The 24,471-nt window shown below is 49.2% G+C and overlaps 1 protein-coding gene across 2 annotated transcripts in view; it reads left to right on the top strand.

The window, feature by feature from the left end:
- Positions 1-24,471, top strand: part of P4HTM (prolyl 4-hydroxylase, transmembrane) — an 82,649-nt gene that overhangs the window by 30,851 nt on the left and 27,327 nt on the right. For both annotated transcript variants that reach the window (XM_063941135.1, XM_063941134.1), the window contains exon 5: positions 6,107-6,269. In XM_063941135.1, coding sequence (XP_063797205.1) covers positions 6,107-6,269 — 163 coding nt within the window. The remainder of the gene's footprint in view (positions 1-6,106; positions 6,270-24,471) is intronic.

The following is a 24,471-nucleotide window of genomic DNA, read 5'->3' as shown; positions in this document are numbered from 1 at the left end:
GATCCTGTCTTCAGACTAAGGTAGCGCACAGCACCGCAGCTGTGCGCCATTGCTCTCAGCACACTTCACACTCCGGTCACTGAGGGTGCAGGGCGCTGGGGGGGGAGCGCCCTGAGACGCAATATAACAGATAATACCTTAGGTTGGCAAAAGAATACATCACATATAGCTCTTGGGCTATATGGATGTATTTTAACCCCTGCCATTTTTTACAGAAAAAGCGGGAGATAAGGACGTCGTGAAGGGGCGGAGCCTATCTCCTCAGCACACAAGCGCCATTTTCCCTCACAGCTCCGCTGGAAGGACGGCTCCCTGACTCTCCCCTGCAGACTTGCTACTGAATCAGGGTAAAAAAGAGAAGGGGGGGCACTATTGGCAGCTAAAAACTATACAGCAGCTATAAGGGAATAACACTTATATAAGGTTATCCCTGTATATATATATAGCGCTTGGTGTGTGCTGGCAGACTCTCCCTCTGTCTCTCCAAAGGGCTTGTGGGGTCCTGTCCTCTATCAGAGCATTCCCGGTGTGTGTGCTGTGTGTCGGTACGTGTGTGTCGACATGTATGAGGAGGAAAATGATGTGGAGGCGGAGCAATTGCCTGGGTTAGTGATGTCACCTCCTAGGGAGTCGACACCTGACTGGATGATCGTATTTAAAGAATTAAGTGATAATGTCAGCACTTTGCAAAGAACGGTTGATGACATGAGACAGCCGGCAAATCAATTAGTGCCTGTCCAGGCGTCTCAGACACCGTCAGGGGCCCTAAAACGCCCGTTACCTCAGTGGGTCGACACAGACCCAGACACAGATACTGAGTCTAGTGTCGACGGTGAGGAGACAAACGTAATGTCCAGTAGGGCCACACGTTACATGATCACGGCAATGAAGGAAGCATTGAACATTTCTGACACTACAAGTACCACAAAGAAGGGTATTATGTGGGGTGTGAAAAAACTACCAATAGTTTTCCCTTTGTCAGATGAGTTAAATGAGGTGTGTGATAAAGCGTGGGTTTCCCCCGACAAAAAAACTGCTAATTTCTAAAAAATTATTGGCACTATATCCTTTCCCGTTAGAGGTTAGGACACGTTGGGAAACACCCCCTAGGGTAGATAAGGCGCCCACACGTTTATCAAAACAAGTAGCGTTACCGTCTCCTGATACGGCCACCCTCAAAGAACCAGCAGATAGAAGGCTGGAAAATATTCTTAAAAGTATATACACACATACTGGTGTTATACTGCGACCAGCAATCGCTTCAGCCTGGATGTGCAGTGCTGGCGTCGCGTGGTCGGATTCCCTGACTGAAAATATTGATACCCTGGATAGGGACAATGTACTGTTAACTATAGAGCATTTGAAGGATGCATTACTATATATGCGTGATGCACAGAGGGATATTTGCACCCTGGCATCAAGAGTAAGTGCTATGTCCATTTCTGCCAGAAGAGCGTTATGGATGCGACAGTGGTCAGGAGATGCGGATTCCAAACGACATATGGAAGTATTGCCGTATAAAGGGGAGGAGTTATTTGGGGCTGGTCTATCGGACCTGGTGGCCACGGCAACGGCTGGAAAATCCACCTTTTTACCCCAGGTCACTTCACATCAGCAGAAAAAGACTCAGACATGGTGGGGGCCCGTCTCAAGAATTTCAACGCGCAGTGGGCTCACTCGCAAGTGGACCCCTGGATTCTACAGGTGGTATCGCAGGGGTACAAACTGGAATTCGAGGCGTTTCCCCCTCGCCGGTTCCTGAAGTCTGCTCTACCAAAGTCTCCCTCCGACAGGGAGGCAGTTTTGGAAGCCATTCACAAGCTGTATTCCCAGCAGGTGATAATCAAGGTACCCCTCCTACAACAGGGAAAGGGGTATTATTCCACGCTGTTTGTGGTACCGAAGCCGGACGGCTCGGTGAGACCAATTTTAAATCTGAAATCCCTGAACACTTACATAAAGAGGTTCAAATTCAAGATGGAATCACTCAGAGCGGTGATAGCAAACCTGGAAGAAGGGGACTATATGGTGTCTCTGGACATCAAGGATGCTTATCTCCACGTCCAAATCTACCCGTCTCACCAAGGGTACCTCAGGTTTGTAGTACAAAACTGTCATTATCAGTTTCAGACGCTGCCGTTTGGGTTGTCCACGGCACCTCGGGTCTTTACCAAGGTAATGGCCGAAATGATGATTCTTCTTCGAAGAAAAGGCATCTTAATTATCCCTTACTTGGACGATCTCCTGATAAGGGCAAGGTCCAGGGAACAGTTAGAAGTCGGAGTAGCACTACCTCAGGTGGTGTTACGTCAGCACGGGTGGATCCTAAATATTCCAAAATCGCAGCTGATTCCAACGACACGTCTACTGTTCCTAGGAATGATTCTGGACACAGTCCAGAAAAAGGTGTTTCTCCCGGAGGAGAAGGCCAGGGAGTTATCCGAGCTAGTCAGGAACCTCCTAAAACCAGGCCAGGTGTCAGTGCATCAGTGCACGAGGGTCCTGGGAAAAATGGTGGCTTCTTACGAAGCAATTCCATTCGGAAGATTCCATGCAAGAACGTTTCAGTGGGATCTACTGGACAAATGGTCCGGATCGCATCTTCAGATGCATCAGTGGATAACCCTGTCGACAAGGACAAGGGTGTCTCTTCTGTGGTGGCTGCAGAGTGCTCATCTACTAGAGGGCCGCAGATTTGGCATTCAGGATTGGGTCCTGGTGACCACGGACGCCAGCCTGAGAGGCTGGGGGGCAGTCACACAGGGAAAAAATTTCCAGGGCTTGTGGTCAAGCATGGAAACATCTCTTCATATAAACATTCTGGAACTAAGGGCCATTTACAATGCCCTAAGTCAAGCGAAACCCCTGCTTCAGGGTCAGGCGGTATTGATCCAATCGGACAACATCACGTCAGTCGCCCACGTAAACCGACAGGGCGGCACGAGAAGCAGGAGGGCAATGGCAGAAGCTGCAAGGATTCTTCGCTGGGCGGAAAATCATGTGATAGCTCTGTCAGCAGTGTTCATTCCGGGAGTGGACAACTGGGAAGCAGACTTCCTCAGCAGACACGACCTTCACCCGGGAGAGTGGGGACTTCACCCAGAAGTCTTCCACCTGATTGTAAACCGTTGGGAAAAACCAAAGGTGGACATGATGGCGTCACGTCTAAACAAAAAACTAGACAGATATTGCGCCAGGTCAAGGGACCCTCAGGCAATAGCGGTGGACGCTCTGGTGACACCGTGGGTGTACCAGTCAGTGTATGTGTTCCCTCCTCTGCCTCTCATACCAAAAGTACTGAGAATCATAAGAAGGAGAGGAGTAAGAACGATACTCGTGGTTCCGGATTGGCCAAGAAGGACTTGGTACCCGGAACTTCAAGAGATGCTCACGGAAGACCCGTGGCCGCTACCTCTAAGAAAGGACCTGCTCCAGCAGGGGCCTTGTCTGTTCCAAGACTTACCGCGGCTGCGTTTGACGGCATGGCGGTTGAACGCCGGATCCTGAAGGAAAAAGGCATTCCAGATGAAGTCATCCCTACCCTGGTCAAAGCCAGGAAGGATGTAACCGCAAAACATTATCACCGCATTTGGCGAAAATATGTTGCGTGGTGTGAGGCCAAGAAGGCCCCTACAGAGGAATTTCAACTGGGTCGTTTCCTCCATTTCCTGCAAACAGGACTGTCTATGGGCCTAAAATTAGGGTCCATTAAGGTTCAAATTTCGGCCCTGTCGATTTTCTTCCAGAAAGAACTGGCTTCAGTACCTGAAGTTCAGACATTTGTAAAAGGGGTACTGCATATACAACCTCCTTTTGTGCCTCCAGTGGCACCTTGGGATCTCAATGTTGTTTTGAGGTTCCTTAAGTCACATTGGTTTGAACCACTCACCACTGTGGACTTAAAATATCTCACATGGAAGGTGACGATGCTGTTAGCCCTGGCTTCAGCCAGGCGTGTGTCAGAATTGGCGGCTTTATCATATAAAAGCCCTTACTTAATTTTTCATTCTGACAGGGCAGAATTGAGGACTCGTCCTCAATTTCTCCCTAAGGTGGTTTCTGCTTTTCACATGAACCAACCTATTGTGGTGCCTGCGGCTACTAGGGACTTGGAGGACTCCAAGTTACTTGACGTTGTCAGGGCCCTGAAAATATATGTTTCCAGGACGGCTGGAGTCAGAAAGTCTGACTCGCTGTTTATCCTGTATGCACCCAACAAGCTGGGTGCTCCTGCTTCTAAGCAGACTATTGCTCGTTGGATTTGTAGTACAATTCAGCTTGCACATTCTGTGGCAGGCCTGCCACAGCCAAAATCTGTAAAAGCCCATTCCACAAGGAAAGTGGGCTCATCTTGGGCGGCTGCCCGAGGGGTCTCGGCTTTACAACTTTGCCGAGCAGCTACTTGGTCAGGGGCAAACACGTTTGCTAAATTCTACAAATTTGATACCCTGGCTGAGGAGGACCTGGAGTTCTCTCATTCGGTGCTGCAGAGTCATCCGCACTCTCCCGCCCGTTTGGGAGCTTTGGTATAATCCCCATGGTCCTTACGGAGTCCCAGCATCCACTAGGACGTCAGAGAAAATAAGATTTTACTTACCGATAAATCTATTTCTCGTAGTCCGTAGTGGATGCTGGGCGCCCATCCCAAGTGCGGATTGTCTGCAATACTTGTACATAGTTATTGTTAACTAAATCGGGTTATTGTTGTTGTGAGCCATCTTTTCAGAGGCTCCTTCGTTGTTATCATACTGTTAACTGGGTTTAGATCACAAGTTGTACGGTGTGATTGGTGTGGCTGGTATGAGTCTTACCCGGGATTCAATATCCTTCCTGATTATGTACGCTCGTCCGGGCACAGTATCCTAACTGAGGCTTGGAGGAGGGTCATAGGGGGAGGAGCCAGTGCACACCACCTGATCCTAAAGCTTTTATTCTTGTGCCCTGTCTCCTGCGGAGCCGCTATTCCCCATGGTCCTTACGGAGTCCCAGCATCCACTACAGACTACGAGAAATAGATTTATCGGTAAGTAAAATCTTATTAACTCTCAGTCTGTGGTTTCCTGCTGCCTCCATTCGCCTCCTCGCATCATGTCACTGCCCCTGTCACATGCAGCCCCGTCCTCACTGACACATCACTCATCCCCTGATATACTCTGTGCTGCTGGAGCACCCTGCTCCTCCCACTATATAACTCTCAGTCTGTGGCTTCCTGCTGCCTCCATTCCCCTCCTCACATCATGTCACTGCCCCTGTCACATGCAGCCCCGTCCTCACTGACACATCACTCATCCCCTGATATACTCTGTGCTGCTGGAGCACCCTGCTCCTCCCACTATATAACTCTCAGTCTGTGGCTTCCTGCTGCCTCCATTCCCCTCCTCACATCATGTCACTGTCCCTGTCACATGCAGCTCTGTCCTCACTGACACATCACTCATCCCCTGATATACTCTGTGCTGCTGGGAGACCCTGCTCCTCCCACTATATAACACTCAGCCTGTCACTTCCTGCCACCTCCATTCCCCACCTCCCATTATGCCACTGCCCCTGACACATAAACCTGTCCTCACTAACATAATCACACAAATATTCAGCTTCTTATCCGCCGTAAGACCTGTGCTCTCATGTCCTGTAATACTCTGTGCTACTGTAAGCATCTTATGGTCTGAATGGCTACAGGCGGTTACTGCCCACCACATCTCCCTTCAAAACCTGTCATACACAAAGGGGCAACAGAAGAGAAATGGATACGAGTCAAACTTGCCTATAAAAAACCCGACATATTTCTTTTCTGTATTCTGGGTACTGCAGCAGATTATAGAGGTTGTTTTCAGAGATGCTAATTGTATTTTATAAATGACTCTGTATTTTTGCACAGTGCTGTATTTGCATACTTCAGTGTTGTGTGGCATTAATCCCATTTGAGCTCATATACCAGATATGTGATACTGTCTCCAGCCAGACGCTGCTTCATAGCTAAAGCAGATCCTGAAATATCAAATGCCGCTGTGTCAGTACAGGAGCTTCCGCCGCTGCCTCTGAATGTTAGCTAGTGACCTGGTGGAGGTGAATGCTATCATCGCTCTATCCGCTGCTTGTTTTCTAGGTGTTCTCAGTTTGGATGAATTCAAGAAGCTAAACCTCAGGGACTTTCACAAATACCTGGGCAACCAAGAAATCACCATGAACGATTTGGTGAGGAACAGTCAGCACACCTGGCTGTACCAGGGAGAGGGCGCTCACCAGGTTCTGCGCTCTATACGTCAAAGGTAGGTGTCCAATAGAGTTCTGTTTGCTCTCTTAGCCAGAGGAGTCTTCCTAATAGGTTGACCAGTGACCCCGAGTCTTTTCAGGTCGGAAGGGGTTCCGACCTTTTCAGTCCCCGGCATTTTTATTCGACAAGTCTGGAAATTGGACTTGCCGAGTAGTACGTGAATTGGCGGCATAGCTGCCGATTCGCATATTTCTGAGGGAAACGGTGCCAAACTCGACAGGTTTTGGCCCCGTTTCTGACCATCTCAGTTCGACTTAAAAAAAAAAAGTCGGACTGAGATGTGGGACCTGAGAGGGGGAGAGGGCGGAGAGCCGGCGGCGGACGGGGGACAGCCGCGCTACAGCACAGCGCTGCAGGAGGATGTGTCATAGCCGCCGCTCACAGCAGCGTCCACCCGGCTCCAGCAAGTGAGGTCCCGCTTGCTGGAGCCGGGTGGACGCTGCCGTGAGGTCTGGCGGCTGTGCCACATCCTCCTGCAGCGCTGCTGTCCCCCATCTGCCCGCGGCTCTCCCCCGTCTCCGGTCCTTCATCTCAATTCGACTTTTTTAAAGTCTAACTGAGATGGGCATTGAATAACACTTGTCGGATCCATTCCGACAAATGCATGTCGGAATGGATCCGACCTCAATTGAATATACCCCTCTGTCTGTTATCAGTCAGTCTAGAAGCCAAAGGTTCATTCCAATGCCAGGTCTGTCCACCACACAGTTGTCTTAATTACAGGATTGCCTACCGGTAGCTTTGGGCAAAGACAGGCCTATAATGTGTTCCGTAGCTGCGGTCGCTACCTGTTTATTGGAGGGTGTAAACTTCTACCACAGTTGTCAGTATAAATATCATCATACCCCAGTGGTTTGCACAGCAGCGTCTTATGGTAGTGGGTGGCCTGCCAGATAATTGTGCCAGTAATGTAGACCGGTCAGTAAAATCCTGGGAGAACCTGCTCTGTTTTGGAGTGATGAAACATTTGTAAAGCAGCTGGTTGTTCACCCCTGTACCTAGGTCACACTGGGTATGCAGTGTGAGAGTTATCCTGATTACCAGACAGTGATATAGTGATGGCCAGCGCAGAAGTCCCGCAGGCAGCTGTATACAGTTCCAGTGGGAAGGACCTACCAGCAAGCAGGAGAGATGTGCCCCTAGTTTCTCTGTGATCTACAGCTAATGGACACATATACGGCATTTGCTGATTCCCGGAATGTGTGATGGAATTACAAATGTTCCAAGTAATCGGTAAAATAACTAGAAATCATATCAGCAGCACAGTACCAATACATTGTGATACATTTACATGTGCAAATTAATATATTCATATGGAGAATGTGTTTTCATATATATATATATATATTTTTGTTTCTGGGGGGTTTTTTTTTAGTCTTGGTCAATCTCTAACCTACATAAAAAATGTAAAGTAGAATTAATAAAACAAAAAACATGTTCTCTTAATATATTCTATCTGTTACAGTAGAATCTTGTTACAGTCACAATATAGAGGGTCTTGGTAGCATCCAGGGTGAGAGAGGTTCTGATCCCGGAAATATTTTTGAGATGGCAGCGGCAGGACTGTGAGAGGTGCTGAATGTGTGGTTTGAAGGAGAGGGAGGAGTCAAGGATGACTTCAAGACAGCGCACTTGGGGGCTAGAGGAGATAGTAGTGCCATTAACAAATAATGAGATTGTAGGAGGTGAGGTTATGCGGGAGGGAGGGAAGATGATCTGCTCAGTCTTAGACATGTTAAGGTTAAGAAAGCGCTGGGACATCCAGGAAGATATAGCAGAGAGGCAGCTATAGATATGAGTGAGGAGAGCAGGGGAGAGGTCAGGGGAGGAAAGGTAGATTTGAGTATCATCAGCATAGAGATGATAATGTAAGTCAAAAGAGCTAATGAGTTCTCCTAGAGAGGCTGTATAGAGAGAGAAAAGGAGAGATTCAAGAACAGAGCCTTGGGGGACTCCTACTGCTAGTGGAAAGGGGGTGGGGAGGGTGGAGTCATATGAGGAGACAGAGAAGGAACAGTCATAGAGGTAGGAGGACAGCCAGGAGAGGGCAGTATCACGCAGACCAAGGTAGTGGAGGATTTGCAGGATAAGAGGGTGGTCCTTAGTGTCAAAAGCAGAAGAGAGGTCAAGGAGAATAAGCAAAGAGTAGTGGCCCTTAGATTTGGCAGCATGGAGGTCATTGCAGACTTTCATGAGTGCACTTTCAGTGGCATGGAGAGGACGGAAGCCATACTGAAGTGGGTCAAGCATGGAGTGGGAGGAAAGAAAGGCAGTAAGGCGGTTGTAGGAGTTTGGAAGCAAAAGGGAGGAGAGAGATGGGGCAGTAGTTGGAGAGATTGTTAGGATCAAAGGTAGATTTTTTATGAATAAGTGAGCTAAGGGCATGTTTGAAGGCAGATGGGGCAGTGTCTAATGAGATTGAGAGACTGAGGTGGGCAAGATGGGGACAGGCAGAAGGAGAGAGGTAGCAGAAGGTATAGGGTCAAGTGGGGAGATGGAGGGGGTGGAGGACCGGATGAGGGCCATGACTTCCTCTCCAGATACAGGGGAAAAAGACATGAGAGATGGTAAGAGGGATATGGGGGAGGGGTGGTCAGGGAAAGAAGGGGGCAGGTTGCTGAAGGTCTATTGGGATGTGATGACCTGATGTATGGAGTACATTTTGGATATGAAATTGGTGGCAAAGTCAAGGGCAAAGAGTGCGTGTGTGTGGGGGAGTTAAGGTTGCATCGGGCAGATAAGGGAGTTGATGGTGGCAAAGAGACGCCAGGGGATAGGAAACTGGGAGGAGATGAGGTTCTCCCCTCACGTGTAGAAGCCACATTACAAGTTTCTTGCACGCTAATCCCACCACTGAACCAGCCCTGGAATTATCCCTGGGAACACAAAAACCTGAAAACCTAACAAAAGGCAATGAAAATGATTTCCAGTTTTCTCTTACGTCCTAGAGGATGCTGAGGTCCATACTAGTACCATGAGGTATAGACGGGTCCACTAGGGGCCACTGGCACTTTAAGAGTTTAATAGTGTGGGCTGGCTCCTCCCTCTATGCCCCTCCTACCAGACTCAGTTTAGAAAATGTGCCCGGAGGAGCCGGTCACAGCTAGGGGAGCTCCATAGGAGTTTTTCTAGTTTTATTGTTGTTCTTAGAGTTAGGCACAGGGAGGCTGCTGGCAACAGCCTCCCTGCTTTGTGGGGCTTAGGGGGGGAGTAGTGTCTGCCCTGAGGGGTTTGAGCCGCTATCTCCGCTGACAGGACACTGAGCTCCTGAGGGTGATGATCGTTAGCCGCCCCCGGGCGACCGCTCACGCCCGCAGCATGCCGCCACCCCATAACAGAGCCAGAACATTCCGGTGGCGAGTGAGTCACCGGCTCCATCAGCAAGCGGGGAGCCAGTGTGAAGATGGCGGCAACAGGGTGGGAGCGCAGTAGTAACTGCGCTCCGGAGGCTCAGCGGTACATAGTGCGGCACTGTGAGGGGCGCCCTGAGCCAGCGCCTATACCCTACACTGGACCTCGGTAATGCTGCCAGCAACATTTCTCAGGCCAGTATAAAGAAGCAAAGTGCGGGAAGCAGCGCCATGTTCATGGGGCGGAGCTTCTCCTCAGAGCGGACCCAGCAGCGTTCAGCGCCATTTTCCTGCCTGCAGAGAGACGCTGACAGGGAGAGCTGTCCCTTCACGCAACTCCAGCTATCCTGTGCGGTACCAGGGGGTTGTAGAAGGATGGGCGGGGGGACTGTGGATTTACTGTGTAGTCTATTAAAGTACACAGTCAGCGCTACGTAGTTGTACTGCATCTACCTAGGGAAGCGCTGTGTGTGTGCTGGCTCCAAGCTCTGTGTTTCTCTGTGGCATACTTGGGGGACGACGACTGTGTCTTACATTTTCCTGTGTGTGTGGGTGTCTGTATTCTCACATTGGGGGTCATTCCGAGTTGTTCGCCCTGTATTTTTTTCTCGCAACGGAGCGATTAGTCGCTAATGCGCAATGTCCGCAGTGCAACTGCGCCAAGTAAATTTGCTATGCAGTTAGGAATTTTACTCACGGCATTACAAGGTTTTTTCTTCGTTCTGGTGATCGTAATGTGATTGACAGGAAGTGGGTGTTTCTGGGCGGAAACAGGCCGTTTTATGGGAGTGTGCGAAAAAACGCTACCGTTTCCGGGAAAAACGCGGGAGTGGCTGGAGAAACGGGGGAGTGTCTGGGCGAACGCTGGGTGTGTTTGTGACGTCAAACCAGGAACGACAAGCACTGAACTGATCGCAGATGCCGAGTAAGTTTGAAGCTACTCAGAAACTGCTAAGAGGTGTGTAATCGCAATTTTGAGAACCTTTCGTTCGCAATTTTAAGAAGCTAAGATTCACTCCCAGAGGGCGGCAGCTTGCGAGCGAACAACTCGGAATGACCCCCCTTGCTATGTCTAGGGACTCTGTGTCTTATGCTGCAGAGGACAATTCCTCTCAGGAGGAATCCGTTCTGTGTACACAGGATTGTAATGTCTTGTCTCAGATCCCTATTACTGAGCCGGAGTGGTTGACCTCTATTAAGGGAATGATCTCTCAGATCTCTACTAGGGTAGCTCATACTGAGACTGAAACTCAGGTGTTAAAGAAATCTCTATCAGTTTGGTCAGGTTCTGTTTCTATTCCTTCAAAATCCCCTAGCATGTTCCCACAGAAACGTGCACTTGCCCAGATTATGCAAGATGACACGGATGCCGACTCTGATACAGCAGACGGTGATGGGGACAGCATCCCTTGCAAAGGGGGTGCAGCTCATGATTGAGGCCATTAGAGATGTGTTAAACATTACTGATACACCACCTGAGCAGGTTGAGGAGGCTTACTTCACTGACAATAAAAAAGCCCTGCGTCTAAAGAATTAAACGCTCTATTTGAAAAATCCTGGGAAAACTCAGAGAAAAAATTCCAGATCCCAAAAAGGGTTCTGGTTGCTTTTCCCTTCCCTGAGGAGGATAGGAAAAAATGGGAAAACCCACCCATAGCTGACGCATCTGTTTCCAGACTGTCAAAAAAGGTGGTGTTACCTGTCCCTGGATCTACCGCGTTAAAAGAACCGGCTGATCGTAAGATTGACACTATGCTCAAATCCATATACACTGCTTCAGGGGTGGCGTTGAGGCCCACTATTGCCGGTGCATGGATTTCTAAAGATCTAGTAAAGTGGTCAGGCACATTACTAGAGGATTTGGATACAATTGGATAGAAGTGACATTAAATTATTTTTACGTAACATACAGGATTCTGTGGGGTTCATGGTGGAATCCATTAAGGACATGGGTACGCTGACTGCAAGGATTTCTTCCATGTCTGTCTCAGCTCGCAGGGGTCTTTGGCTACGCCAATGGTCTGCAGACACGGAATCCAGGAGAAGTGTGGAGAACCTACCCTACACAGGTCAGGCTCTATTTGGGGAAGCATTGGATGCGTGGATTTCCACGGCAACCGCGGGTAAGTCACCTTTTCTTCCCTCAGCTGCGCCTTCTACGAAGAAACCCTTTTCATCTGCATTGCAGTCCTTTCGGACCGCTAAGACTAAAAAGTCCAAGCCTCCTACCACCTTCTTTAGAGGTGGTTGTGAAAAATCCAAAAAGCCTGCTCACGCAGGCTCCCAGGACCAGAAACCTGCTTCTGGTTCCTCAAAATCCTCAGCATGACAGTGGACCGCGAAGCCTGGAAGATGGCCTGGTGGGTGCGAGGCTCAGACATTTCAGCCACGTCTGGGTGTCGTCTGGCCTGGATCCCTGGGTACTGGATATTGTGTCCCAGGGGTACAGACTGGAGTTTCAAGAACTTCCGCCTCACCGATTCTTCAAATCAGCCTTGCCAGCAAAGCTGGCAGACAGGGCTATCCTACAGGAAGCCATCCAAAAATTGGAAAAGTCACAGGTCATTTTCCCAGTTCAGCCTCATATGCAAACCAGGGATTATTATTCAAGCCTTTTTGTGGTACTGAAACCGGATGATTCGGTCAGACCGATTTTGAACTTGAAATCGTTAAACCATTATCTGAGGGAGTTCAAATTCAAAATGGAGTCTCAGAGCAGTGATCTCAGGTCTGGAGGAGGGAGAGTTTCTGGTATCCCTGGATATCAAGGATGCGTACCTCCACATTCCGATTTGGCCGCCACACCAGGCTTATCTCAGATTTGCACTGTGGACTGTCACTATCAGTTCCAGGCACTGCCATTCAGCCTCTCCACGGCACAGAGGGTGTTCACCAAGGTGATGGCAGAGATGATGGTTCTCCGCAGACAGGGGGTGAACATAATTCCATATCTGGACGATCTGCTGATAAAGGCATCGACCAGGGAAAAGTTGTTGCAGTCTATTGCTCTCACGATCGTCTGCTCAGGGACCATGGTTGTATCCTGAACCTTCCAAAGTCACATTTGGAGCCGACAAGGAGATTGTCTCTCCTGGGGATGATCCTCGACACGGAAGTGCAGAGGGTGTTTCTACCAGTGGAGAAAGTGTTGGTGATTCAAACAATGGTCCGGGATGTCCTGAAGCCAGCCCAGGTATCGGTTCATCCATGCATTCGCCTTCTGGGGAAGATGGTTGCCTCCTACAAGGCTCTACAGTACGGAAGATTTCATGCTCGATCCTTCCAACTGGATCTCCTGGACAAGTGGTCGGGGTCTCATCTGCATATGCACCTGAGGATTCGTCTGTCGCCGAAAGCAAGGATTTCACTCCTCTGGTGGCTGCAGATGTCTCACCTTCTGGAGGGCCGCAGGTTCGGGATTCAGGACTGAGTCCTTCTAACCACGGATGCAAGCCTCCGGGGATGGGGCGCAGTCACTCAAGGGGAAACCTTCCAAGGAAGGTGTTCAAGTCTGGAATCCGGTCTTCCCATGAACATTTTGGAACTAAGAGCCGTGTACAATGGTCTTCTCCAAGCGGCACATCTTCTGCGAGATCGAGCCATTCATGTGCAGTCGGTCAATGTAATGACGGTGGCCTACATAAACCGACAGGGCGGAACGAAGAGCAGAGCTGCAATGTCAGAGATAACAAGAATCATCCTCTGGGCAGAAAAACTTGCGTTGGCGCTGTCAGCAATTTTCATTCCGGGAGTTGACAACTGGGAAGCGGACTTCCTCAGCAGGCACGATCTCCATCCAGGAGAGTGGGGCCTCCATCTAGAGGTGTTCACGGAGGTGACAAATCTTTGGGGGGCTCCTCAAATAGACATGATGGGCTCCCGCCTCAACAAGAAGCTTCGGAGGTATTGTTCCAGGTCGAGAGACCCACAGGCAGTGGCGGTGGATGCTCTGGTGTCTCCATGGGTGTTCTAGTCGGTGTACGTGTTTCCTCCACTTCCACTCATCCCAAGGATTCTAAAGCTCGTAAGGATAACAAGAGTTCAGGCAATCCTCATTGCTCCGGACTGGCCTAGAAGGGCTTTGTACGTGGATCTTCTGGATCTACTGCTGGAAGATCCGAAGCATCTTCCTCTTCGGGAGGACCTGTTACAACAGGGGCTGTTCGTTTATCAAGACTTACCGCGGCTACGTTTGACGGCGTGGAGGTTGAACGCCAGATATTATCTCGGAAGGGCATTCCGAACAAAGTCATTCCTACCCTGATACAGGCTAGGAAAGGAGTAAAGTCTAAACATTACCATCGTATTTGGAAAAAGTATGTATCTTGGTGTGAATCCAAGAAGTTTCCTACGGTGGAGTTTCAACTGGGACGGTTTCTCCTCTTCCTGCAAGCAGGTGTGGATATGGGCCTGAGGCTGGGATCCGTAAAGTTCCAGATTTCGGCCTTATCCATTTTCTTCCAGAAACAATTGTCTGCCCTCCCTGAGGTTCAGACTTTTTTGAAAGGGGTTTTGCCCTGAAGATCTATGTGAAGAGGACTTCTCTTCACAGAAAATCGGACTCTCTGTTTTTCCTGTATGATCCCAAGAAAATTGGGTTTCCTGCTTCTAAGCAGACGATCTCTCGCTGGATCAGGTTCACTATCCAGCATGCGTATTCTACTGCAGGATTACCATGTCCAAGATCTGTTAAGGCCCACTCTACTCGTAAAGTGGGTTCTTCCTGGGCGGCTGCCCGGGGTGTCTCAGCTTTACAGCTTTGCCGAGCGTCTACTTGGTCTGGGTCGAACACGTTTGCTAAGTTCGACAGGTTCGATATCTTGGCCTCTGAGGACCAAAAATTTGGTCAATCAGTCCTGCAGAAGCCTCACTCCTCCCTCCCGTTCTAGGAGCTTTGGTACATCCCCATAGTACTAATATGGACCCCTCTAGGACGTAAGAGAAAAAAGGATTTTAATTACCTGCCGGTAAATCCTTTTCTCGTAGTCCGTAGAGGATGCTGGGCGCCCACCCAGCGCTTTGTTATCCTGCAGTGGTTACTTGGTCGGTACTGCTTTGTTCTTAGTTAAGTACTGCGTTATTACTTGGTTCAGTAATGTTATTCAGCTGTTGCCGAGTTTTCAAGCTAGTTAGCTCGGTTTGCCTTGTTTGTGTTTGCTGGTGTGAATCTCGCCACTATCTGTGTTAAATCCTTCTCTCGAAGTTGTCCGTCTCCTCGGGCACAGTTTCTAGACTGAGTCGGGTAGGAGGGGCATAGAGAGAGGAACCAGCCCACACTCTCAAACTATTAAAGTGCCAGTGGCTCCTAGTGGACCCGTCTGTACCCCATGGTACTAATATGGACCCCAGCATCCTCTACGTACTACGAGAAAAGGATTTACCGGTAGGTAATTTAAAATCCTATTATTACGGCAGGAAAACCTTCACGGTTTCTTCCACCTTTATGGGACTCAAGCAAACTAGATTTTTCTACTTCCTAATAGCCAACACAGCCCTAATAACTTAACCCGAAAAGGTCAGACTGGATGGGTCACATAGTTCTTATCTACTGTCAAATTCTATGTTTCATAGACAGAATATTCACCTATGATAACACGGAACAGACAGTGGAGCGAGAATCCTAACTCTGAACGTATGACTAAACTCTGTTCATATTTTACCATCGTTTGGTGCCATACAATCTGTCCTACCCCATCGTATTCTCGTTTAGCCATTTGTTTAATGTGATTACTCCATTTTAATGGTACCAAATGTATCCCCACACAAAATGACCCTTGGGGTTACTCCTGTGTTTTGTCTTAAAATGTAAAGACTGATTGCTTTGTATAGTCCTCTTCTGTGTTCTTTTTCAGGGTTATAAAGTGTCCTTTTTACGTTAACCTTCCATTCTCCCTGTATGTTTCTTGCAAGGACACAGTCCTATATAGATAGTGCTATAATGACTACAGGTTATATGGTGCCTAACAGGAAACGCTTGTCCTACGCAGTGTGATTGCAGAGCGGACGTTAGTGATTTATATTTGTGTGTTTTCAGTCTAATTATTCCCACAGTCAGAAATCCCATTGTGTAGGTCTCTCAGCCAATACACTGCGCTACCTGCAGAGGCAGAACTCTGGGAGGCAACGGAGTCATCTGCCGCCGGGCTCCTGCTCTGAAGGGGGGCACCTCTCCTCCCATTCTGTGACACCACTGAATTAAGTTAATTGATAGCTGTTGCTGTCTTTTCAGTTGCCGACTTCCTCACTGCTCCCTGCACCTTACAAATCACACCCTCTTTATTATACGGAATATACTCATTTCTCTAACGTCTTAAGTGGATGCTGGGGACTCCGTAAGGACCATAGGGAATAGCGGCTCCGCAGGAGACTGGGCACAAAAGTAAAAGCTTTAGGACTACCTGGTGTGCACTGGCTCCTCCCCCTATGACCCTCCTCCAAGCCTCAGTTAGATTTTTGTGCCCGAACGAGAAGGGTGCACACTAGGTGGCTCTCCTGAGCTGCTTAGTGAAAAGTTTAGTTTTAGGTTTTTTATTTTCAGTGAGACCTGCTGGCAACAGGCTCACTGCACCGAGGGACTAAGGGGAGAAGAAGCGAACTCACCTGCGTGCAGAGTGGATTGGGCTTCTTAGGCTACTGGACATTAGCTCCAGAGGGACGATCACAGGCCCAGCCATGGATGGGTCCCAGAGCCGCGCCGCCGGCCCCCTTACAGAGCCAGAAGACTGAAGAGGTCCGGAAAATCGGCGGCAGAAGACGTCCTGTCTTCAATAAGGTAGCGCACAGCACCGCAGCTGTGCGCCATTGCTCTCAGCACACTTCACACTCCGGTCACTGAGGGTGCAGGGCGCTGGGGGGGGGCGCCCTGAGACGCAATAAAAACACCTTAGATGGCTAAAAATACATCACATATAGCTCCTGGGCTATATGGATGCATTTAACCCCTGACAGTTTTTCCTTAAAAAGGGAGAAAGGCCGCCGAGAAGGGGGCGGAGCCTATCTCCTCAGCACACAAGCGCCATTTTCCCTCACAGCTCCGTTGGAGGGAAGCTCCCTGGCTCTCCCCTGCAGTCCTGCACTACAGAAACAGGGTAAAACAAGAGAGGGGGGGCACTAAATTTGGCAGATTAATAATACAGCAGCTATATAAGGGAAAAACACTTATATAAGGTTATCCCTGTATATATATAGCGCTCTGGTGTGTGCTGGCAAACTCTCCCTCTGTCTCCCCAAAGGGCTAGTGGGGTCTTGTCCTCTATCAGAGCATTCCCTGTGTGTGTGCTGTGTGTCGGTACGTTGTCGACATGTATGAGGAGGAAAATGGTATGGAGGCGGAGCAATTGCCTGTAATAGTGATGTCACCCCCTAGGGAGTCGACACCTGACTGGATGGTCGTATGGAAGGAATTACGTGATAGCGTCAGCACTTTACAAAAGACTGTTGACGACATGAGACAGCCGGAAAAACAGCTAATACCTGTCCAGGCGTTTCAAACACCGTCAGGGGCTCTAAAGCGCCCGTTACCTCAGATGGTCGACACAGACCCAGACACGGACACTGACTCCAGTGTCGACGGTGAGGAAACAAACGTATTTTCCAGTAGGGCCACACGTTACATGATCACGGCAATGAAGGAGGTTTTGAACATTTCTGATACTACAAGTACCACAAAAAAGGGTATTATGTGGGGTGTGAAAAAACTACCCGTAGTTTTTCCTGAATCAGATGAATTAAATGAGGTGTGTGATGAAGCGTGGGTTTCCCCCGATAAAAAACTGCTAATTTCTAAAAAATTATTGGCATTATACCCTTTCCCGCCAGAGGTTAGGGCGCGTTGGGAAACACCCCCTAGGGTAGATAAGGCGCTCACACGCTTATCAAAACAAGTGGCGTTACCGTCTCCGGATACGGCCGCCCTCAAGGAGCCAGCTGATAGGAAGCTGGAAAATATCCTAAAAAGTATATACACACATACTGGTGTTATACTGAGACCAGCAATCGCCTCAGCCTGTATGTGCAGTGCTGGGGTGGCTTGGTCGGATTCCCTGACTAAAAATATTGATACCCTGGACAGGGACAGTATATTATTGACTATAGAGCATTTAAAGGATGCATTTCTATATATGCAAGATGCACAGAGGGATATTTGCACTCTGGCATCAAGAGTAAGTGCGCTGTCCATTTCTGCCAGAAGAGGGTTATGGACGCGACAGTGGTCAGGTGATGCGGATTCCAAACTGCATATGGAAGTATTGCCGTATAAAGGGGAGGAGTTATTTGGGGTCGGTCTATCGGACCTGGTGGCCACGGCAACGGCTGGGAAATCCACCTTTTTACCCCAGGTCACCTCTCAGCAGAAAAAGACACCGTCTTTTTAGGCTCAATCCTTTCGTCCCCATAAGGGCAAGCGGGCAAAAGGCCACTCATATCTGCCCCGGGGCAGAGGAAGGGGAAAAAGACTGCAGCAGGCAGCCTCTTCCCAGGAACAGAAGCCCTCCCCCGCTTCTGCCAAGTCCTCAGCATGACGCTGGGGCCTTACAAGCGGACTCAGGTACGGTGGGGGGTCGTCTCAAGAATTTCAGCGCGCAGTGGGCTCACTCGCAAGTGGACCCCTGGATCCTGCAGGTAGTATCTCAGGGGTACAAATTGGAATTCGAGACGTCTCCCCCTCGCCGGTTCCTGAAGTCTGCTTTACCAACGTCTCCCTCCGACAGGGAGGCGGTATTGGAAGCCATTCACAAGCTGTATTCCCAGCAGGTGATAATCAAGGTACCCCTCCTACAACAGGGAAAGGGGTATTATTCCACGCTGTTTGTGGTACCGAAGCCGGACGGCTCGGTGAGACCTATTTTAAATCTGAAATCCTTGAACACTTACATACAAAGGTTGAAATTCAAGATGGAGTCACTCAGAGCAGTGATAGCGAACCTGGAAGAAGGGGACTATATGGTGTCTCTGGACATCAAGGATGCTTACCTCCATGTCCCAATTTGCCCTTCTCACCAAGGGTACCTCAGGTTTGTGGTACAGAACTGTCACTATCAGTTTCAGACGCTGCCGTTTGGATTGTCCACGGCACCCCGGGTCTTTACCAAGGTAATGGCCGAAATGATGATTCTTCTTCGAAGAAAAGGCGTCTTAATTATCCCTTACTTGGACGATCTCCTGATAAGGGCAAGGTCCAGGGAACAGTTAGAGGTCGGAGTAGCACTATCTCAAGTAGTGCTACGACAGCACGGGTGGATTCTAAATATTCCAAAATCGCAGCTGATTCCGACGACACGTCTGCTGTTCCTAGGGATGATTCTGGACACAGTCCAGAAAAAGGTGTTTCTCCCGGAGGAGAAAGCCAGGGAGTTATCCGAGCTAGTCAGGAACCTCCTAAAACCAGGCCAAGTGTCAGTGCATCAATGCACAAGGGTCCTGGGAAAAATGGTGGCTTCTTACGAAGCGATTCCATTCGGCAGATTCCACGCAAGAACTTTTCAGTGGGATCTGCTGGACAAATGGTCCGGATCGCATCTTCAGATGCATCAGCGGATAACCCTGTCTCCAAGGACAAGGGTGTCTCTCCTGTGGTGGTTGCAGAGTGCTCATCTTCTAGAGGGCCGCAGATTCGGCATTCAGGACTGGGTCCTGGTGACCACGGATGCCAGCCTGAGAGGCTGGGGAGCAGTCACACAGGGAAGAAATTTCCAGGGCTTGTGGTCAAGCCTGGAGACATCACTTCACATAAATATCCTGGAGCTAAGAGCCATCTACAATGCTCTGAGCCTAGCAAGACCTCTGCTTCAAGGTCAGCCGGTGCTGATCCAGTCGGACAATATCACGGCAGTCGCCCACGTAAACAGACAGGGCGGCACAAGAAGCAGGAGGGCAATGACAGAAGTTGCAAGGATTCTTCGCTGGGCAGAAAATCATGTGATAGCACTGTCAGCAGTGTTCATTCCGGGTGTGGACAACTGGGAAGCAGACTTCCTCAGCAGACACGACCTCCACCCGGGGGAGTGGGGACTTCACCCAGAAGTCTTCCACATGATTGTGAACCGTTGGGAAAAACCAAAGGTGGACATGATGGCGTCCCGCCTCAACAAAAAACTAGACAGATATTGCGCCAGGTCAAGGGACCCTCAGGCAATAGCTGTGGACGCTCTGGTAACACCATGGGTGTACCAGTCAGTGTATGTGTTCCCTCCTCTGCCTCTCATACCCAAGGTACTGAGGATCATAAGAAGGAGAGGAGTAAGGACTATACTCGTGGCTCCGGATTGGCCAAGAAGGACTTGGTACCCGGAACTTCAAGAGATGCTCACAGAGGACCCGTGGCCTCTACCTCTAAGAAAGGACCTGCTCCAGCAGGGACCCTGTCTCTTCCAAGACTTACCGCGGCTGCGTTTGACGGCATGGCGGTTGAACGCCGGATCCTGAAGGAAAAAGGCATTCCGGATGAAGTCATCCCTACCCTGATCAAAGCCAGGAAGGATGTAACCGTACAACATTATCACCGTATTTGGCGTAAATATGTTGCGTGGTGCGAGGCCAGGAAGGCCCCTACAGAGGAATTTCAACTGGGTCGTTTCCTGCATTTCCTACAAACAGGACTGTCTATGGGCCTAAAATTAGGGTCCATTAAGGTTCAGATTTCGGCCCTGTCGATTTTCTTCCAAAAAGAACTGGCTTCAGTTCCTGAAGTACAGACGTTTGTCAAGGGGGTACTGCATATACAACCTCCTTTTGTGCCTCCAGTGGCACCTTGGGATCTAAATGTAGTTTTGGGATTCCTAAAATCACATTGGTTTGAACCACTTTCCACTGTGGACTTAAAATATCTCACATGGAAGGTGGTAATGCTGTTAGCCCTGGCTTCAGCCAGGCGTGTCTCAGAATTGGCGGCTTTATCCTATAAAAGCCCTTACCTAATTTTTCATACGGACAGGGCAGAATTGAGGACTCGTCCTCAATTTCTCCCTAAGGTGGTTTCAGCATTTCACTTGAACCAGCCTATTGTGGTGCCTGCGGCTACTAGGGACTTGGAGGACTCCAAGTTGCTGGACGTAGTCAGGGCCCTGAAAATATATGTTTCCAGGACGGCTGGAGTCAGAAAATCTGACTCGCTATTTATCCTGTATGCACCCAACAAGCTGGGTGCTCCTGCTTCTAAGCAGACTATTGCTCGCTGGATTTGTAGTACAATTCAGCTTGCACATTCTGTGGCAGGCCTGCCACAGCCAAAATCTGTAAATGCCCATTCCACAAGGAAGGTGGGCTCATCTTGGGCGGCTGCCCGAGGGGTCTCGGCTTTACAACTTTGCCGAGCAGCTACTTGGTCAGGGGCAAACACGTTTGCTAAATTCTACAAATTTGATACCCTGGCTGAGGAGGACCTTGAGTTCTCTCATTCGGTGCTGCAGAGTCATCCGCACTCTCCCGCCCGTTTGGGAGCTTTGGTATAATCCCCATGGTCCTTACGGAGTCCCCAGCATCCACTTAGGACGTTAGAGAAAATAAGAATTTACTTACCGATAATTCTATTTCTCATAGTCCGTAGTGGATGCTGGGCGCCCATCCCAAGTGCGGATTGTCTGCAATACTTGTACATAGTTATTGTTACAAAAATCGGGTTATTATTGTTGTGAGCCATCTTTTCAGAGGCTCCTCTGTTATCATGCTGTTAACTGGGTTCAGATCACAGGTTGTACGGTGTGATTGGTGTGGCTGGTATGAGTCTTACCCGGGATTCAATATCCTTCCTTATTGTGTACGCTCGTCCGGGCACAGTATCCTAACTGAGGCTTGGAGGAGGGTCATAGGGGGAGGAGCCAGTGCACACCAGGTAGTCCTAAAGCTTTTACTTTTGTGCCCAGTCTCCTGCGGAGCCGCTATTCCCTATGGTCCTTACGGAGTCCCCAGCATCCACTACGGACTATGAGAAATAGAATTATCGGTAGGTAAATTCTTATTTTTACAAGTGTCATACCCAGGATTAGAAACCACAGCCTATTACACTGGAAGCAGACACCTTACTGATAGAGCTATTTGCTCCTGTTAAGGAAATATGAGAATTTTAACTACAGTATATGAAGATACTTCTATGACAATTACACGTAACTTCATATAGTTAGAATTATCATGCTTCCTCTACAGGAACAAATAACTCCATCAGTAAAGTGTCTGCTGTTAGTGTAACGGGTCATGGCTTCAAATCCTGGGTATGACTGCTAAGAAATGTGTGATTTAAAATAAAAGACAATTAAATGTATAAATACAGTATATAATTTTTTTTCAGAACACTCCATACACGTACGTACGTACGTACGTACATACATACATACATACATACATACATACATACATACATACATACATACATACATACATTTATTTTAATATAGGAAATAGGGGGGCACCAATATTTATCTTGCCTCCGGGCGACTGTGACGAACTTACACCACTGGCTACCTGGGCACATAGGCCCTCATTCCGAGTTGATCGTTCGCTAGCTGTTTTTAGCAGCAGTGCAAACGCTAAGCCGCCGCCCTCTGGGAGTGTATCTTAGCTTAGCAGAAGTGCGACCGAAAGGTTAGCAGTTCTGCTAGAAAATATTTTCATGCAGTTTCAGAGTATCTCCAGACCTACTCCTACCTTGCGATCACTGCAGACAGTTTAGTTCCTGTTTTGACGTCACAAACACGCCCTGCGTTCGGCCAGCCACTCCCCCGTTTCCCCAGGCACGCCTGCGTTATCTGCTGACACGCCTGCGTTCTTTAGCACACTCCCGGAAAACTGTCAGTTTCCACCCAGAAACACCCACTTACTGTCAATCACTCACCGATCAGCAGTGCGACTGAAAAGCGTCGCTAGACCTTGTGTGAAACTGCATAGTTTTGTGTAAAAGTACTTCGCGCATGCGCACGGCGGCCCATACGCATGCGCAGAAAAGCCATTTTTTTGCCTGATCGCTACGCTGCGAACAACGGCAGCTAGCGATCAACTCGGAATGACCCCCATAATTAGGTGATCGTATGAATAGTAATTTCAGTTTATCTGGTATCATTAAATTAAGAGTTTAATCTCCTTTCAGGATGGCAGATTGTTTATTAATATTGGGTGGTGTGAAACCCATTTGGTGGCTGCTGTTTGCTGTATTACACTGTTACATTCTGTAGGTTTTCCATAAAACTGATATCTGGAAAGGGATCCGGTCAGGATCCCGGCAGTCAGAAATCCGACGCCGGAATCTTGACACTATTCTGAATGCCGACACCGGCATCCCGAATAGGTTCACGATCGTGAGACCGGAATGCCGAACAAGAAGACCCCAATCTGCTGGAGAGGTAAGCCGTGCGAGGAGAGGGGGTTAGGGTTAGACTGCAGGGGGAGGGGGGGGTTAGGTTTAGGCTGCGTGGAGGGGGGTTAGGTTTAGGCACTCCCTAGGGAGGGTTAGGCTGCAGTGGGGGGGGGGGGGGGGGTTAGGCCCTACTCAGGGAGGGTTAGGGTTAGGCTGCAGGGTGGGGTGGGGGAGGGGTGGAGTTAGGCAGCAGGAAAGGGGGGTTTAGGTTTAGGCAGCGGGGAGGGGGGTTATGGTTAGGCACTCCCCTGGGAGGGTGAGGGTTAGGCTGTGGGGAGGGAGGGTTAGATTTAGGCTGCGGCTAAGCGTGGTTTAGGGTTAGGGGGCCATGGGGGATAAGGTAAGTATATTTGCCTCCCCTGTTGGGATTCCGAACATCGGGATGCCGCGGTCGGTATTCTGACCACCGGCACATTGAACCCAACCCATCTGGAAAGTGTAAATGAAACTCTGCTGCCTCCTGGTGTGAGGATAAGACTGTATATAATACTGGATAGGGAAGTTTCTCCTCCACTCCTGAGAAATAGAACCTCTGCACTGTCTCCGGAGCACCAGATTTACACCAAACAGGCTCCTGTATAAACCGACTCGCACAGTAATCTCCAGGTGGAAAGCTGGAGCCCATGACAGACCCGATTAGAAGCAGCAGAAGCCACCAGACATGGGAGCTGCCGGGTAGGCAGCCAATCGATTTCAATTTGGGTTTAAAAAGGAGGCAACATAGATTGTTCCAAACTCACACCCTGCTCTCTCCCAGTTACACCCGTCACACCCCAGTTTGCAGGGGTATTATTACACGAGTGCACCAGGTTTTATAGGTGACACTTTCAGGCTAAAATGTTAGCGTCAACAGGGGTGCAAAGTCTGACATCATGAATGCACCTACTTATGCCGTCCTTATGCTAAAACAAGGTTTGAATGATTGCTGATGGTCCTGGTGTGGTCGTAGAATAGCCCTATCTGTGTATGGTTGATATGTTCTCCCTGTGTTTCTGTAGGTTCCCCAGTTGCTCATTCCCACACCCTCTAAAACCAGGCCGTTAGGGTAACTATCTTATTATGCAATTGGCCTTATTGTTTGTGTAGTAGATCATTTGGACTAGGCCTGGCCAGCCTATGGCTCTCCAGCTGTTATAAAACTACATATCCCAGCATGCCCCATCACAGTTTTAGCATTCCTTAGTAGCAAAGCTGCGGCAGGGCATGCTGGGACTTGTAGTTTCACAACAGCTGGAGAGCCACAGGTTGGCCAGGCCTGATTTTAGGGGGGTCATTCAGGTCTGATCGCTGGGCTGTGTTTTTTGCTGTCCTGCAATCAGACAGTCGCCACCTACAGGGGGAGTGTAAGTTTGCCGTGCAAGTGTGCGATCCTTTGTGTACGCTGAGCTGCTAAAATCCACTTTGTGCAGTCTCTGCGCAGCCCAGGACTTACTCCTACAGTGCGATCGCATCAGGCTGACGTCAGACACCCTCCCTGAAAACACCTGGGCCCGCCTGCGTTT

The sequence above is a fragment of the Pseudophryne corroboree genome, chromosome 9 (genome assembly GCF_028390025.1).
Source record: "Pseudophryne corroboree isolate aPseCor3 chromosome 9, aPseCor3.hap2, whole genome shotgun sequence".
NCBI lineage: Eukaryota > Metazoa > Chordata > Amphibia > Anura > Myobatrachidae > Pseudophryne > Pseudophryne corroboree.
Note: the sequence above shows the minus strand (reverse complement) of the source record. Positions and strands in the feature narration are given on the sequence as shown.